This window comes from Tasmannia lanceolata, unplaced genomic scaffold (assembly GCF_043159265.1).
Source record: "Tasmannia lanceolata isolate RefF3 unplaced genomic scaffold, GAP_Taslan_0.1 ptg000002l, whole genome shotgun sequence".
Taxonomy (NCBI): Eukaryota; Viridiplantae; Streptophyta; class Magnoliopsida; order Canellales; family Winteraceae; genus Tasmannia; species Tasmannia lanceolata.
Window position 1 is genome coordinate 36,849,462 of NW_027518679.1, and position 19,450 is coordinate 36,868,911.

General features: G+C 39.3%; 1 protein-coding gene across 1 annotated transcript in view; it reads right to left on the minus strand.

Moving 5' to 3' along the window:
• NUA (nuclear pore anchor) overlaps nucleotides 1-19,450 on the minus strand; it is a 129,880-nt gene that overhangs the window by 18,808 nt on the left and 91,622 nt on the right. Inside the window, exons 33-35 of the mRNA XM_077376677.1 lie at nucleotides 15,186-15,278; nucleotides 13,258-13,416; nucleotides 13,125-13,178 (exon numbers count right to left, since the gene is read on the minus strand). Of these exons, the coding sequence (XP_077232792.1) occupies nucleotides 13,125-13,178; nucleotides 13,258-13,416; nucleotides 15,186-15,278 (306 nt within the window). The remainder of the gene's footprint in view (nucleotides 1-13,124; nucleotides 13,179-13,257; nucleotides 13,417-15,185; nucleotides 15,279-19,450) is intronic.

The following is a 19,450-nucleotide window of genomic DNA, read 5'->3' on the forward strand; positions in this document are numbered from 1 at the left end:
TCCACACTCAGGGAAGTCCAAATGTCAAGAGGTCTCTGGGGTATCAAATAATCCTTACAAATCACATACCAATCACCAAGTATGTCACAGAGAGAAATGTCATAAAAAACGAGTGTTAGAAGCCCTTTCAGCCATTTCAGCTATGATTTTATTGATGATCATCCCTACATATTCACCTTTGTTTCAAAAATATGTTCACTACATTGTAACCAAATCAATCAGGTAACAGATGGCACGCCCCTATAAAATCGGCTTTCTCCTTTTCTTTTGCTAATTTACAGCCCATGCAAAATAGTCCCTCCAAAATAGGCTACTAATTTGGCCCTACATAATCGCCCTCTTAAATTTGAAAATTGCCCTCAAAATTTGATTTTGCCGCTTATTAATTCGGTTTTCGATTTCTAAATAAGATTTACTCCAAAATATACTGATACTTTGGCCACTACAAAATCTCCACAATTAATTAATTCCATTTATTAGATGATTTCTAGCATAAATCTAGGGACTTGTTGCCGATTCTAGGCGTATCCACTCTCTCTCTCTCTCTCCACAATATTTCCAAACCTTCTGGGAGGAATTATTGCCTGTAATTGCAATATTTATTGTTAACTTCTCCTTGAAAGTAGGTTTTGTATTTCACGTCTCTATTCTTTAGTTTGCATTTTGCTTCTCCCATTGCTAATTTCTTGCAACCCAACATATGGTGGGACCACTACTTTACACCTTATACTAAGATGGAGTGGGGCATGAGTGAGGCCCACAATTTTACGCCTCAAGTTTTGATTTTGTGGGTACACCTCCACACAAACCCCATGCATATGGTTGACCATGCTATTTTACAACTCATGCTATGACAGGGTGGGGCCCGACATTTGATGACCATTTCTAGCATGGGTGGGCCCACCATTTTACCCATTATATTACAGATGTTGTGGGGTCCACCGTCTCTATCCAAACCTATGCATTTTGGGTGGAGCCCACCATTGACACCTCATAGTTTGATGGTGTAGCACCCACCACTTGACACCCCTGCATAGCATGGGGCATGAATGCTAATATATATATATATATATATATATATATATATATATATGGGAAACGTTTTCTGCGCGATACCTCAGATAAGTTATCCGAGCAAGAGCTCAAAAAATCATGTGGGCCCACATTGTTCGGATGATCCAAAGCATTCATTTGATATGCCCTTACATAGATAGGGTGTGCCCAAAAAATCAGCTCCATAGGATCATCCTAACCCTTCGACTTTTGGAAGTTAAAAATGGACAGATTTGTGGAGGTTTATACCCATCCGCTTTAACCTCCACAAATCGAAGGGTTAGGATAATCCCGTGGAGCAGATTTTTTGTGCACACTCTGTCTATCTTTGGACTATCCAAATGAGTGCTTTGGATCATCTAAGCAATGTGGGCCCATATGTTTTTTTGAGCTCTTGCTCAGATAACTTATCTGAGGTATCGCGCAGAAAACGTTTCCCTTATGTGATGGAACACAATCCGTGCGATGCACGGGCCGACAAAGAACTGTACGGACCACATAGGTTGATCCAAACCGTCCATGTGATGGAACACAACATCAATAGGTTGTGCCCGTAAAATCATTTTCATAGGCTGATCCTAGCCCTCCAATCTATAGAGGTTTCCATAATCTGTTGTTCGTCTGAAGGTGCCCAGAATTTGTAAATATTTTTACAGGTGTGCGGAATTCGTAATATCCTCAAAAAATTAATAAGGTATAGTAGTTTTTTCGTAATTGTCATATTTTGATACCTCTTCTTTGTAGTTTTTCTGTAATTGTCATATCCAGGTACCTGTTGTCCGTAATTTCCCTCCCAAACTTTACTACGTAATGATTATTATTACTAGCTTCTTTCTTTACGTATTACTACTGGCAACCTTTCAAGAAATAGTATTTCCGTGCAGTTTTTCATCACATTTAATAAGACAAATCTCTGAATACATACAATTGCATTGATGGGCGAGACATAGCATTTGGAGAAGGTGGCTAGCAAATTAAGATTCGAAATTAGCCGATTTTGCAAATAATTCCAAACATTCATACCTTTTTCACCCTCACATAGATAATATGTACAGATATGTGGGGAGGGCAAAAAACGGTAAAAATCATCCACATTGACATGTTAAATGGACAAAATTCTCTCATTTTCTCTTCTGCTATATATATAGATATATATATATATATATTTATATATATGAAAGAGAAAATTACAGTTACAAACCTGACCATATGAATTCTTAATCAATATTTCCCTGCCAAGGTTTAAAGTTGGTCATGTTTATGGGTAGAAATTTATCTTTTAACCCTCTATTTATCAACTCCAACCAGCAGATCTTCAGCTTCTTCTTTTGCATGTTTCTTGTAGATGTCTCCACTATGTCAATGCATATCTACACAATTTTACAGCCACTAACTAGATCTTCTTCTCTTTTGAGCTCCAGCTATTCAAACACCTTAAATTATAGAACCAATTAAGGAATTTTTTGACATGCAACTCCATGTTAAATTTCGATAAATTCAATTTTGTTCCAGTCTCCTTGTCCACTATGTCAATGCATATCTACAAAATTTTACAGCCACTAACTAGATCTTCTTCTCTTTTGAGCTCCAGCAATTCAAACACCTTAGATTATAGAACCAATTAAGGAATTCTTTGACATGCAACTCCATGTTAAATTTCGATAAAGTCAATTTTGTTTCAGTCACCTTGTCTCAGACCATCACTCGACGGCACTTACACATCAATGTGTTATTCCTAAGTACTCCTCCCAATGAGCAGTTCTTTTTTTTAAATTGAACTGGGTAAAAGGGTTGAAAGTTGGGAAGTTTTGCAACCAAAGAAATCCTTCTATGGTCGGGTCCCTTAGGACTCAAGTCTCGTCCACAAGTCGAGTGATGAGAGGTTTCATCGCAGGTTGAATAAGGGAGGGACTGGAAATCGACAATCACATCGTTGTATTTGTTCATCTAGTCTTCTAACTTTGATGGCAAGATTCTCCAATATTAGTAAGAATTTCATCATCTAATTTTGGAAATTGCTATTCATAGCCTGGAGGCCCTACTCAGATTCATGATGAAATTGTTGGAATTGTCTATTCTCTCGCCACGTACTCTTGCTGGTTTGTAACTTTCAAGACCTTGGAAGCGTCACTTGGTGGATGTGATCCTGAATCCCATCCTGGATCAGCCATGGAAATCACATGGAAAATCACAGGATCCAAAAAACATAAGAAAGATGAACAAAAGAATTGGGTGTAACAGGCTATTACAGGCAAGCTACAGCTAACGGACAATCAGAAAATAATCTGTTAACTCAGAAAATTCGAGCTGATTCATAGTATCAAATTCACCCTTACAGCCCCATAAATATGAACCTTTCTCCACTGAAATTCAACCTAATCTCATACCGGCATTCCTAATCCTAGCCACAATCAACTCCTAATATTAGATAAACATCTGTTGAGATCAAATCAAACAGAAACTCCTGAAAACAGTAAAATACAAATCATAAACTAGATACCACTAGAAATCTCAATATGACTGATTGTAGATTTAATTAAAAAGCACATAAAACGAGTGTTACCGGGACATGCATTGATGCTGCTGGGACCCGATGATCCTCAAGAATTGCATAACGGTATCCATGGTTTTAAATATCGGTTTTGGACCACACCGAAACCGAAATTTCAAATTTTCGGCCATAATCCGACAGAATATTAAAAATAATATTTTAATATTACAAAATTTCAGTCGAAATTTCAGGAAAATAATATAAATTAAAAAAAAATCGAGATTTTTAGTAGAATTTCGGACGAAATTTGGGGAAAAAACAAAATTTCGGTAGAAATAAAGTATTGTTCCGGGTATTTGTGATTTCGGTGTCGGTCTCGACAGATATTTCGTGCAGGTACGAGTGTCGGAATTCAACGTGGGTCCTAGGAAGCACTTCAGGGTTGCCAGAACCTATGTTACATTTGTGCAGGTATGAGCGTCGGAATTCAACACGGGTATCGAGTGTCGGATTCGGCAAACCTCAAAAAGAAAGATTCGTAGATTCGCCAAAACATTTTAATTAATTCTGAAATTTTAATTATAATAAATAATATATTACAATTTTTAATAGGTTAAGTAAATATAATGTTTTATTTTTGTTGGATTACTACACGGTTTAAAGAGAGAGGAATTCAACACAGGTATCGAGTGTCGGATTCGGCAAACCTCAAAAAGAAAGATTCGTTGATTCGCCAAAACATTTTAATTAATTCTGAAATTTTAATTATAATAAATAATATATTACGATTTTTAGTAGGTTAAGTAAATATAATGTTTTATTTTTGTTAGATTACTACACGGTTTAAAGACAGAGAGAGAGTTGAAGAGAGAAAGAGGAGATAGAAAACGGCGTTAGAGAAAGAGAGAGTGCTCCCTCCACACGAAAATAATATGTATATATATATATATATATATATATATATATATATATATATATATATATATATATATATATGAGAAAACGGTTCCTACACATATGTGTAGATAAGTTATCTACACACTAGCTTAAAATACAGTGGGGGCCACATTATTTGGGTGATCCAAACCATTCATTTTTAAGGCCCTCACATAGATAGGGTGTCCACAAAAAATCATATCCATAGGATCATCCTAACCATTCGAACTGTGGAGGCAAAAAATGGACTAATCTGTGAAGGTTTAAACCATTTTACCTCCACAAATTGTAGGGTTGGGATGATCCTATAGATCTGATTTTTTGTAGACACCCTATCTATGTGAGGGCCTTTAAACTGGATGGCTTGGATCACCCAAACAATGTGGGCCCCCACTGTATTTTAAGCTAGTGTGTAGAGAACTCTCTACACATATGTGTAGGAACCGTTCTCTCTCTCTCTCTCTCTCTCTCTCTCTCTCTCTCTCTCTCTATATATATATATATATATATATATATATATATATATATCTGTGTGTGATACAATGACCAGAATACCCTTAATGAGTGGTGCGTCCAACACTCCCCCACAAGATGGAATGTATATATCATACATTCCAACTTGTTACAAGCATCCTTTAACCAAGCAGGCCCTAATGGTTTAGTGAACACATCTGCAAGCTGGTCTACTAATCGAGTGAACATAGTGCATATCTTGCCTCTTTGAATTCTCTAGCGAATGAAGTGGCAGTCTACTTCAATGTGTTTGGTTCGCTCATTAAAGACTGGGTTAGTGGCAATATGAATTGCAGACTTGTTATCATAATACAATCTTGCTGGATCTGAAGATGAAAGACCAATCTAGGATAGAAAAGAGCGTAACCAAATCAGTTCTTCACTTGGATATGACATAGCCCTGTATTCTGCTTCTTCTGCACTGGATTTGGACACACTATTTTGCTTCTTACTTCTCCAAGATACCATATTACCTCCAACAAAGGTACAATAGCCAGTTGTAGATCTCCTGTTTGCTGGAGACCCTGCCCAATCTACATCAGTAAACCTCCTTTTTTCTTTCGTGACCATTCGTCTTGAAGCATAGTCCTTTTCCTGGGGTACCCTTCAAGTACCTGATGATCTGAATTACTGCTACCCAATGAGATGTGCGAGGAGAACTCATAAATTGACCAACAACTCCTACAACAAACGAGATATCAGGTCGAGTAACTGTCAAATAAATAAGATTCCCAACTAAACTCATGTATTGTCATGGATAATCCAACAAGTCTCCTTGATCTTGAAGGAGTTTGACATTAGGATCTGTAGGTGTGGATGCAGGTTTTACCCCCCATAGAGCCTCTCTCCTCAAATATGTCTAAAGTATACTTTCTCTGTGACAGACAAAGCCCACAACGAGAACGTGCTACCTCGATGCCAAGAAAATACCTGAGGAATCCCAAGTCTTTGGTGGAAAACTCGCCCTAGAAGAAAGTCTTTCATCTCTGTATACCAACTTGGCCATTTCCCATGATCACAATATCATCCACATATACTTTCAAGAAGATAAACCCGGCAGTAGACTAATAGCTGAAAACAGAGTGATCAACCGCGCACTATTTCATGCCAAACCGCAGAACTACATCACTAAACCTCCCAAACTATGCGCTCGGAGATTGTTTCAGTCCATAAATTGCTTTCCTAAGGCGACAAATGGAGGAACACATCTCCCCCTGAGCAACATACGCAGGAGGTTGCTCCATATATACCTCCTCAGTCAAATCGCCATGAAGGAAAGCATTCTTTACATCCAACTGATAATGGCCAACCATGATCAACAACAATAGAGATGAGAACACAGACGGAAGGTAATTCTTGGCCACATGTGAGAATGTTTCCTGATAATTGACCCCAAATGCCTTCTTTGGCCACAAGACGTGCTTTGAGGCACTCAATGGTCCCATCTAGAAGGTATTTAATAGCAAAGACCCATTGACACACAACATTCTGTGCCCCAGATGGAAGAGGAAAAAGTTGCCACATTTTATTAGAATTTAGTGCAGCCATCTCGGCATCCATTGTAGCCTGCCAACCAGGATGAGCAAGAGCATCTGAAACTGTCTTAGGCAAAGAAATAGAAGAAACACTAGAAACAAATGAATGAAATGAAGGCGAGAGATGCTCATAAGAAACAAACTGTGATATTAGATGGGAAGTAGTGTGAGATCGAGTGCTAGAAGCAATAAACAAATTAGATACAAGAGGATTACATGATGGAGATGTATCCGACTGAGGACGAGGATCAACGGTTTGAGATGATGGCTTGCTTGTAGGAAGAACCACCTTTCGTAGTGCTCGAGTGTACACTTTTGGTGCAGATGTAGAAAGGTCCGCTAGAGTCTCTGTATCAGTCGTCACTGAAGGAGGCACTATAGGGGATCGACACGGCGTGATGGCAGTGGAAAAAGCAAACTAGGTACCTCAACAGGGTTCAGAGACGAATCAGGAAAATAGGAGGTATCGTCAAAGAATGTGACATCCGCAGAAATAAAGATTTTCTGGAGCCTAAGACTATAACACTTGTATCCTTTTTTAGTACGAGAGTAACCCAAAAAGATACATTTTTCCGTTCGAGGGTCCAATTTGTCACGACGAGAAGCTAGGTAGTAGACAAAACAGGTACACCCAGAGAAATAAGGGATCAAGGGAAAAGGACCGCCTGAAGGATACAAGACAGAGAATGGTGTCTGGCTAGACAAGAAAAAAGAAGGAAGACGATTCGCTAGAAAGCAAGCCCTAAGAGCTGCATCTCCCCAATAAATCTTGGCAACTCGCATATGGAACATAAGTGCACGAGTCATATATAATAAGTACCGTAACTTCCTCTCAGCAACACCATTCTGTTGCGAAGTGCACGCACATGAAGATTGATGTATGATGCCTCGTGAACCAAGAAATTGAGTAAAGCCATTACAGTTAGAGAAGTATTATTTTGCATTATCAGTACGCAAAAAAGAAATGGAGCACTTAAATTGATTTGCAATTTCAAAGTAAAATGATTTAAATGCATTGAATACTTCAGATCTATCTTCCAATAAGAATAACCATGTAGCATGATGATAACAAAGTGCGAAAGCCATGCAAAAAAATAGTGCGTGAAAGACCCCAAATGGGCACGACGATCTACGACTACCACGCGAAGGGAAGGACACCCGATGGTGTTTTCCCAACTCACAAGACTTAGAGGACAACAAATCAACAACACTAGTCAGAAATAGGAGATTTGCGAAGCTTCACTGCAGGAGAGTGACCCAACCAACAATGCCACAAATAGGCAACAACAGATGTTCGAAGAGCAACACTAGCGTGGGTTGAATCAAGGTAATACAAGCCACCAACCACACGGCCCAAACCAATCCTCGTCCCAGTTTTCAGATCCTGAAATATATAATAAGATGGAAAGAAGGAACTGAAATATACAATAAGATGGAAAGAAGGAAACCGAACAATTTAGAGATTTGGCTAATTGACGCACAGATAACAAATTTACAGGAAACAAAGGAACAAATAGAAAAGATAAATGAATGCCGCTAGAGATGGACACCATACCAACCCCAGAGACAGGGGATTTAATTCTATCTGCTACTGTAACAGTAGGAGGGATCCTAGAGATATCTGACTAGAAAGATGAAAGAATATGATAATTACCATTTATGTGGTGAGATGCCCCAGAATCAATGAGCCATGATCCAGCGGTAGAACAATAAAGAAAACAAGACGAGCAACCTGGTTGAGCGAATGTGGCCGTAGACTGCTTGCCTTTATCACGGATGCGCATAAGTTCTCGATAGTCAACACGACTCACAACTATGGAGTCATTGGGAGCCGGTGGAGAGGGTGGGTATCATCAGAAATAGCTACCGAAGTAATAGTAGGACGACGTGGGCGGAGCTCCGGATGTAAGTCATAACAATAGTCAACACTATGGCGATCCAAACAACAATGGGTACAATATTGAGACCCACGACCTCTCCTTAAATTATGCCCACGGCCACGTCCACGGCCACCACTGTCACGTCCACGGCTAGGGCTGCAAACGAGCCGAGCCGAGCTTTGGGGTGTTCGGGCTCGGCTCGTTTAGTTTTTATGAAGGCTCATGTTCGGCTCGGCTCGTTTAGTTTTCGAAAAAGCTCGGCTCGGCTCAGCTCGTGAAATATTGTAGAAAGCTCGGCTCGGCTCGTTAAGTGGAACGAATCGAGCTTAAGCTCGGCTCGTCTCAAGAATGATAAAAACATACATCTGTGGGATTTGAACCCTGCCCCCTCTAAATCCAATGCCTTAACCACTCGGCCAAACTTTCATTTGTGATAAACAACCCACATTCTTTTATTTTATATATAAAAAACAAACATAATCCAAGCTTTAAAGCTCGGCTCGTTTATGAACCGAGCCTAAAAAGCTCGCGAGCTTTTACGAGCCAAACTATACAAAGCTCAAGTTCGGCTCGTTTATTTGGCGAGCCTAATTTTTGGGCTTGGGTTCGGCTCGTTTAGTAAATGAACGAGCTCGAGCCGAGCTTTTAACGAGCCGAACCCAAACATGTTTGCGAGCCGGCTCGGTTCATTTGCAGCCCTATCCACGGCCAGATCAACCAAAAGCACTATCTCAATCTCCACAACTATAAGTCATTAAGGCAGATTCATCAACCCGAATGTCAGTAGTCGGAACAACCCTCATATGTTGGACCATGGAGAACACATCAGCAAGAGATGGAATGGACCCCAAACTGACAATATGCTGACAGATATGTAGGTAATCAGAGCCCAATGAATCCAGAAAGCGAACAACCCGCAATTCTTCCTGACGCTTGCCAAGAACGACGGGATCGACTATAAAGGAAATGAGTAGATCAAGCTGCTAGCAGAGGGCACCGTAAGAACAGTAATGATCTGCCATGGATTGATCTCCACGCTCGGGTTTAAACCAATCGGAGAAGAGGTCACATACTCGAGTAAGATTATTAACTCTAGAGTATAAAGTAACCGCATAATCCCAGACGACTTTAGAAGTATCCACATACATCATAGTAGCTGCAACTTGGGATTCCATATAGCCCCACCGATAGAAAGGATATGATCACAGCATCATCCTGACACAATCTCTTGTAGGAGGAATCGCTAGTGGCTGGAGGGTCACGTGTAAGGAATCTAGCCTTACCACGACCAACAAGATATGTTTGAACTGCCCCTCGCCAAGGAGCATAATTTTTCCCATCAAGTCTAATGGAGTTCATCTGAAGAGGAGCCTCCACATGAGAATAAGTTTCATGCGTTGAAGAGGAATGAGTGACCTCAGCAACTTTAAGGAGGCATGGGGCGGTCAGATGATTTATAGCATTCCCATTGTTGGTAGAATGTTATTGTGTTGATAACCAATACCAATCATCTATGAAGCACGGGTACGGGTACGGGGTGCGGGTACGACACGACACGGGTACGTGGGTACGTGATTTGCCAAAAAAACCTGGTGCGGGTACGTTCGGGTACGCCGAATATAATAATATATTTTAATATTTTATTATATATTTATAAAAATTTAAAAAATAAATTGTAGAGCAATCAAATAACAATAACATCACCAAAATGGAAAATTCTAATATTACTCTTCATTTCATAAGTGATTAAGTTCCATATTTCATAACATGAGGCATCAATACATCATTTCCTCTCTCTCTCTCTCTCTCTCTCTCTCTCTCTCTCTATATATATATATATATATATATATACACACGAGGAAAGTGTTGGTGAGCTTAAGCTCACCAAACTAATGGTGAGCTTAAGCGCCCAATCACATTGGGGCCTACTTTGTTAGGATGATCCAAAGCATTCATTTGAAAGGCCCTTACATAGATGGGGTGTGTACCAAAAATCAGCTCCATAGGATCATCCTAACCCATCCATTTGTGGAGGTCAAAATGGACAGACATTATTTGTCCACAAATCTGCCCATTTTTGTCCTCCACAAATGGAGGGGTTAGGATGATCCTATGGAGCTTATATTTGGTACACACCCTATCTATGATAGGGCCTTGTAAATGAATGGTTTGGATCACCACAGAAAATGTGGGACCCATGTGATTGGGGCGCTTAAGCTCACCAACACTTTCCTCTCTCTCTCTCTCTCTCTCTCTCTCTCTCTCTATATATATATATATATATATATATATATATATATATATATATTAGAAAAGGGTTGCTGTGCTCGAGCACAGAAACAGGGGGGTGGGGCCACTGGGGGGGTGATGCTAAGCATTTATTTGGAAGGCCCCATCATGGATGGGGGGCCTACCAAAAATCAGCTCCATTGGATCACCAATGGGTGTCCATTTGTGGGGCCAAAAATGGACAAATACTGTTTGCCACAAATCTGTCCATTTTTTGCCACACAAATGGACACCCATTGCTAATCCAATGGAGCTGGTTTTTGGTGGACACCCTACCCATGAAAGGGCCCATCAAATGAATGCTTTGGATCCCACCCAAAATGTGGCCCCACCCTGTTTCTGTGCTCGAGCTCAGCTAAGCTTAGCTGCGCTCGAGCGCAGCAAATGCATGCTCATATTATATATATATATATATATATGAGAAAAGGGTTCCTGAGGTTAACCTCATATAGCTTATATGGTGGCGCTCACAATACATAAGGGGCCCACATTGTTAGGACGATCCAAAGCATTCATTTGAAAGGCCCCATCATAGATAGGGTGTGTAAAAAAAATCAGCTCCATTGGATCATCCTAGCCCATCCAAAAGTGGAGGGCAAAATGGATACACACTTTTTGCCCACAAATCTGCCCATTTTTTCCTCCACTTTTGGAGGGGTTAGGATGATCCAATGGAGCTGATTTTTGGTACACACCCTATCTATGATGAGGCCTTGCAAATGAATGGTTTGGATCATCCAAACAAAGTGGGCGCCTTATGTTTTGTGAGCGCCACCTCATATAAGCTTATATGAGGTTAACCTCAGGAACTCTACTCTCTCTCTCTCTCTCTCTCTCTCTCTCTCTCTCTCTATACACACACACACACACATGTGTCTATGATACAATGACCAGAATACCCTTAATGAGTGGTGTGTCCAACAATTTTCATATGAAAAATATAAAAAAACTTGCTATTTGGATGGATAAAACTTCAAACATACAGTACTTGTAAGGTTGTGGTAGTAGTATTCAGGAAAAAAACAATTAAAAGAGACCTAGAAGTGTCTCTGTGCATCCTAAAGTATTGGAATCCGAGACGTGTCCGCCACAGATTCTTCGTCCATCCAGAAGAATCCATGTAATATAGGCCAAAACCAAATTTCCCTAGTGCAGTAAGATTGAATTGAACTTTGAAAGGGCTCTGCAATTTATAAGGATAAGAGGATATGCATACAAATAGTAGCATGCGGCACATAACATAAGGAGGTTATCTAATTATTTTGCTTAATATTAGTTTATCCAGGCGAAAACTGTTACACAAATGTTACAGAAAAAGCTTTTAAAAATCCAAACCCCATCTCCCTTTACTTTCACAGTTGTTATGGGTAAAGAATATCCGCATGGAGTTGTTCATCCAATAAGACGCATCTTATAAGCTCTAAATATTTGGCCCCACACAAAATATACACAAAATACAAAAGTTCAGGGTAAAGTTTGACAACCAGCTGACGCACTTCTTGAGAAAAGATGACAAAACAGTGGAGTTTGAATACAAAGTTACAAATACATGTATCCCACTATGAATGTATGCATAAAAAAGAGATCCGCACTTTACATCGCTTGTAAGACCACCAGGGAGTATGGACAGAAGTAGAACCTAAATAATTAAATTCTTTGTTGCTACTATCCTTGAAAAAATGGACTCTTCTAATGCGTTCGGCATTATTCTAGATATTTGAAATAGGTTTCAGGAGGAAAAATAAACTTGTTTTTTTTTTAATATTAAAATTAACTTGTCTTTTAAGCACATTATGGGACTAATATTAAAAAAAAAAAGCACATTATGGAACGAAAAGAGTCAATATAATTAAAGTTACACTTTTCAATTTATTTTCTTCATTTGTAAGCATCAGAAATATTTTCTTGTATGCAGGATTTTGCAAAATTCACTAACTGCAATTTTCAGCTTTTATAAGATTCAAAAATTGTCTGTTCGACAGGTTTGTGATAAAAAATCATGTACTCTGGGTGTTGCTCTAGAAAAAACAAAATTGCTTTTCTGTAACAGAGATCTCACAATAAAATACAGAATTAAAAAACAAACAACCTGAATTTACCTCATTGTACAATAGTTGATAAGTACAAGTGAAATTAGATAGAATCATGATAAAAAAATAAATGCATTTGGCTTTGATCTTCATTCATGGATTTATATTTCAGTTTCGGTTTCAATTTCGTCCTTAGCCGAAACCGAAATTTCCAGAAATTTCGGCTGAAATTAGCCGAAATTTCTAAAATTTTGGCCCAAAAATCTGAATTTCGGATTTCGAACGAAATTTAAAACCATGTCTTCATTTATACTAATAATTCAAAATGGCTTTGATCTTCGTGCATGCGAATAATTCAAAATGCATACATTCAGCAGCAGATCATGAGATAACATACTTGGGACTGTAGACGTAGCTTTTCTTGTTTTAACAAAGAGAACTCTGTTTCTGCCTGTAAAAGAAAACAAAGAAAGGTTCATATTTATAAAATAAGCAATAATCCCACAACAACAATTCAAAAAGAAACTTACAATCTCCTTTGATCGCCGGAGATAATTAATCACATTTTGTATGTCATCACCACCTTGCGGACCAGGACTCATGCTTACAGAAGATAATCCAGCGGAAATACGATCTTTCTCCGCTAGTTTAATGTGCAAAGCTTCTAAGCGAGTATGCAATATTTTGTTCTGACAAGGTCACATCACATGTTAGTCAGCACGAAAGAAATTCCATGATATAAACAAGAAAAAAAGGCGATTATATACATAGTTGGCATTCCACTTGGCGGTTTGAGTCAACCTCAACACTATTGGTGACATAGTCACATAGGCTACTTTCTAGTGACTAAAAAGGAAGAACAAGTAGGTAGAACTTATGTAGCTAATTAGCTATTTGTGTGTAGAGAGAGAGGGGGGTAGTGAGATAAGGAAAGTCTTACATTCTTAATAATGAATTGAAAAATACAAAGAACTACTATTAAGTGCATAACATAAATAATGGAAAGAAAGAAATTAAATTAATTTACATAGATAATGCAGGTCACAGCTAAATTAATATAGGAGGTGAATGAGTAAATGACCATGCAAGCCCAACAGAATAACAAACAATGAACATGATTGGTAACTTGGTAAGGTAATTTTTAATATCTATGACTCAACATGAATAAATCAAAAGCTTAATTTCCCCAAACATGGTTTGATGTGGCTTAGCCAAAAATTCTGAAGGCTTTTGTTAAAAATAGAAAAACACACTTCAATGATAAACATGGAGAAAATAAATAATTCAGAAAAACCATGACTCAAACCCTATCTGTCAACAACCAAAAGCTTGACTGAATTAACATGAATCTACTCATGAAAAGGGAGTTCTAGAAATCCCTTCTGAAATACCATGTTCCTTTTGGAACTAAAAACACATTTACAGTTACTGTCATGGTTTTTCTTCAAAAAATTCCTAATTTTGTCAGATCTTTGAAGGAAAATCAGAAGCCCTTAAGGTGTTCCACCCATCCCAATAGAAACGGAACACCATAACCTTTCAATCCAGGAGAAGACGAAACCACATATGGAACGGAATTGACAACTAAAATGTTGAGGGTCTGACATTATAAAAAATTGGTACCTGGAGGCGAAGGGTGGACTAACCATAGTGAAAATGATAGGTTGAAAAGTGAAAACTATGATGATGGGTAGCTTAAATATATTTTTAGAACCGACAGGTTGGGCCAACTATTTTATTAAGTCACTGCAAATTATGTTTAAGGTATAGGTGACGACTGGGAAGTTAAGCTAGCCAACTTGCACAAATGCTAGTAGATATACTTGCATACATGCTTAGTCAGGTTGGGGAACATAAAAATGAATTATTTATATTGAAATGGTGCTCTAGTTTTGCTGAAGGGTTTATTTCTCTGGGAAGTTGTTATCAAGGTTTTAAATTTCGGTTTCGGAACCGATTTCGGACCCCACCGAAATCCAAAATTTTGGCGAAATCCGAAATCTCGGGCCGAAATTTGGTATTTTAGCTCGAAATTTCAGACCAAATTTCCGAAATTTTCTAACATTTTTTTTTAATAAATAATGGCATTTAATTGAAATTTCGGACCAAAATTACCGAAATTTCGGTTTCGGTCTGGTTGTTATGCTAGATTGTGAAAAGGTAATGAAAAGAAGAAGAAGAAGAAGAGGAAGAAGAAAGCATATACAATAAGTACATGTACCCTACAGAATAACAATCTGAAACTGGAGAGATAAAGGAGTCGCAAGCTAATAAACCCATCAACGTCTTTGGGAAATGAAAATATAACAAAAGGGTAATTATGTATCTTCCATTAAACATGAAGAGCCAGTTCTTTGACGTCAATGACTTTGTGTTTCACATACCACATTCTCATCCAATTAGATATCTTAATAGATAATAACAAGTACTGCACGAGCATGTCAAATAGAATTATCACCTGTTCATTGATTTCATTGTACTTTCTCTCAGCTTCATTCTTTGATTCCTGCAACATGGACTTCTCTGTTTCCCACGTTGACTTCAATATATCCTGCAGAAAGCTCAAAGGTAAAGCATCACATAAAAGAAACCAGATTTGAAAACACTAAATCACAAGAATTGTAGTGCTAGATTCAGTATAAATAACCTATTGACCCACATAGACATGGTACAATACTAGCCAAAAATAATACGCGCATTCCAAAACTAATCAATAAATCAGGTTTCAAATACGAAGTTGACCCATCATGTTAATTGACAGCAAAGGTTTAAGAGATAGCCAATAACCAGCGGTTTCAATAAAGTCCGATCTAAGAGGTACTAAATAGTAAAAACAAAGAAATAATGAGCATTAAAGAGAAATCCAATAACCACTGGTTTCATGATCAAAAGTTTCATCTGGGCAACTAAAACGACCAAAATTAACTCTACATAACATGCTAAATATTTGTTAGCTTCCAAGAAAAATGCCCATTCTTTCTATCAGAGACCATAAACTGGGCATTAACTTCCCAAACGTCCTAGAGTTAAGACTTCTAGGAATTTCAACCACCATAATTTTTTACCAACTCGAATATCACCTCACAATGGTTGTCTGGTTGATGGCCCACAACCTAATAAGATAACTCACATCTACCTCAATGAAATTATGGTCAGAAGTCAAATCAATCTGATCGTGCGAAAAGAAAAGTGAAATTAAGCACAAGCAAGCCATACAGCCGCGTGTGATTTTCATGGCTCCACCTGCAGCTGAAATCCTGCAACCCCTAGAGTCCAACAGGCCAAGAGATACTAGATTCCTTCGCATCTTTGGGACAGATGCACACAAACCAAAGTACGAACTACTCCATCGAACATCTTGATCCTCACCGTCCCAACTCTTGCGACGTCACAAGTAGACCCGTCACCCAAGGACACTACACCCGCCCTTGTCTCCTAGAACGAATCAAAATACTCCCTCTTATAGCATATATGAACAGAGCACCCTGAATCTAAAATCCACTCATCATGGGAGAAGTGTGATTACCTGTGGAGACTGTGAGAACATCTCCAACCGCTTCGTTCTGTTCATCCATTACCGCAACCACAGTATCATAGCACCATTCTCCACCTGGTCAGCTCGCTTTGGACAATCCCGCTAGATGTGACCATATTCATTGCAATGGTAACATTGCACGTCCTTTCCGCCGACCATGGATCTTGACCTGATTTTTCCTGATCCCATATCAAACGACCTTCCTCTTTGATTCCCACCATGAACAACCAACCCATGCTCTTCACTTCTACCAAGAACAGGTTTCTTCCGCATCTCATTCGATAAGAGCGACGTTGTGACTTCCTCCAATTTTATGGTATCTTTACCATACAATAAAGTCATCACCAAGTCGTCATACAAATCAGGAAGTGAAGTAAGAAGCAAAAGAGTCTTGTCTTCTTCCTTCAACTTTTCGTCAACCTTGTGGAGCTGATCCAAAAGCCCATTGAACACCGTAATGTGTTCCAGAAGATTCTCGCCTTCCTGCAGCTTCAGCCCGTACAATTACCGCTTCAGATACAACCGGTTGGGCAAGCTTTTTGACATGTAAATCTTTTCCAACTTCTCCCATAATTTAGGCGCATCTTCTTCTTCCATAATGTTAAGCATAACGCTATCTGCAAGACATAGACGAATTGTGCTGACCGCCTTCGACTCTATGTCTTCCGACTCGGCATTTGTCATCTTCTCAGGCTTGCCATCCTTTCCTTTCAAAGCCTTAGCAAGCTCCTGCTGAACTAAGATGTCCTTCACCCTCATCTGCCATTGGGTGAAACTGCCTTTTCTGTCAAATTTGTCGATGTTGAACTGGGTATAACTTGATTTTACCGCCATGTTAGATTACTCCACATTTCTTGGTGTAGCGCTCCACCTTGAACAAGAATCTTTCTTGGACAATCTTTTTACTCCCAAAAACAGCTCTAATCGCGATCCAACCACAACACCCACGATCACTCTACCCGGCCTCGACGATCGCTCCAACCACAGCTCTGATACCACTTGTTGAGAAAATCTGTCGGGCGAAACAATCCGATCGGGCACAAATTAAATGAAAAATTAAAACACACAAATAAGCCATAAGAAGAACACCAAGATTTTACGTGGTTCGGCCAAGCCTACGTCTACGGGCAAGAAACATGATCTTCTACTATGAGAAAACAAAATACACGGATTACAATGGATTAAACCAAACCCACAGACCTGCAACCCTATCCTTGCTTCTTTCAAGCCAAGATCATACAAGAGATAACCCGAGAAGAAACCCAAGAAAGCCCCTTCTTTCTCCTCTCTATTTTTCTTTCTCACCTCTTGAGGCAGCCGACACACCCCAAACTTCTCTTGTCGTTCCACTCTTGCCTCTCACTTGCCGCAACTCTTTTCCCGCAAGATCTTCCCATATAACCCATCCACATCCATTTCACAAATCCGATGTGGGACCTATTGCTTTTGCGTGGAACTCCCAACAATCTCCCCTTCCGCGCGGAAGCAACATGGACAATCTCGCCCCTCCAAGGATTGCCTAACATGGGAACTATAAGATCTTCTCCGAGGGAATTCCATCGTCCTCGAAAGCACACCGGGGTTACCAAGATCTTCCCGGGAGTTACCACGCCCCAGATCTTCCCGTTATGGTTCTAATAAAGGGAAAGAAGTGTGGCGAATTATATCGTCTAGTTAGGAACATGGTGACTGGTGTTCCTAAGATCTCGATGGCTAGTTCGAAACAGGGCACTTGTGTGTGTGTGTGCACTTACGGTCTTTTTCGCAGTTGGTGCAAAGACTGTTTTCCAGGTAGCAGAAGATGGAGAGATGATGACAATACCTGCGTTGGGGAGGATGGATCAAGATCCCTCTCTAAGGTTGACTGGGTGAGTCAACGGGTTGACAACTACATATGTGCAATGGTCGTGTTGATCGAATTGGGAGACGTCAGAACCGATGATTCGAGGGTGTGTAGCTGGTACTTTTGAAGGCCAATGGTGGTTTGTAGCGATAGCGGACCGGTGGTGAAATCAACGGAAAATCTTTAGGTGGCTGGGAAACAAGCCAAGGTGGAGATGGTTGGAAAGTTGATTATTTCCGAAGGAATAGTGGGAAGGAAAAATAGAAACAAGATATTTTAGGTATTTGGAAATAGCCTAAATATAAAGTCTCAAAAGTCTTGCGGGAAAAGAGTTGCGGCAAGTGAGAGGCAAGAGAAGAACGGCAAGAGACGCTTGGGGTGTGTCGGCTGCCTCAAGAGGGGAGAGAGAAAAATAGAGAGAAGGAGAGAGAAAGACAGGAGAAAGAAGAAAAGGGTTTTTCTTGAGTTTCTTCTCAGGTTCCTCTTGGGTTTTCTTTCGGGTTTTATCTTATATGATCTTCGGTTGAGAGAAGCAAGGAAAGGGTTGCGGGTTTATGGGTTTGGTTTAATTCATTGTAATCCATGTATTTTGTTTTCTCATAGTGGAAGATCATGTTTCTTGCCCGTGGACTTAGGCTTGGCCGAACCACATAAAATCTTGGTGTTCATCCTGTGGCTTGTTTGTGTATTTTAGTTTTCCGTTTAATTTGCGCATGATCGGATTGTTTCACGTGGCGGATTTTCCCAACAGTACTAAAAACGAAAAGAAAACATTATATAAAGGCCACAGATTACCCTATCAATATGAGTCTTTACAAGCCTCTTCTTTAGCAAGGGAATCAGCAATCTCATATGCGTCAACCTACACGAAGAGAAAAAACCGGTGACCCGACAAATATTATTTCATAACGCGGATGGGGCCAAAGCAAATCCTAGTTGACTTGGCACAACACGATCGAGTACTCGCTTGGCCATCACTATTATTACTACTCTAGCATCAATAGCGGCCAAAGTTAATCCAAGTACACCGAATTTGACAAAAACATCACTCACCGTGTCAACAACAGACCTTATAGGTATTCATTTGTCATAAAAATCTGCGGGACATCAGTTTTTTTTAATGGTGCAACCATCAGTATTGTTATTAATGATTTCTAGTTATTTGCATTTATTTTATGAGTAAATGTTTGTTACCATTTCAAAAAAAAAAATTATGAGAAAATCTGAAGTTAGGCGTGTTTTGAGAAAACAGAACTTCAATAGTTATGCATATTAGAACTTGAAATCTTTCTAAATTGGGCAGTTTCATTACAATAAAATGGTATATTTTCTATAACGGCTACTA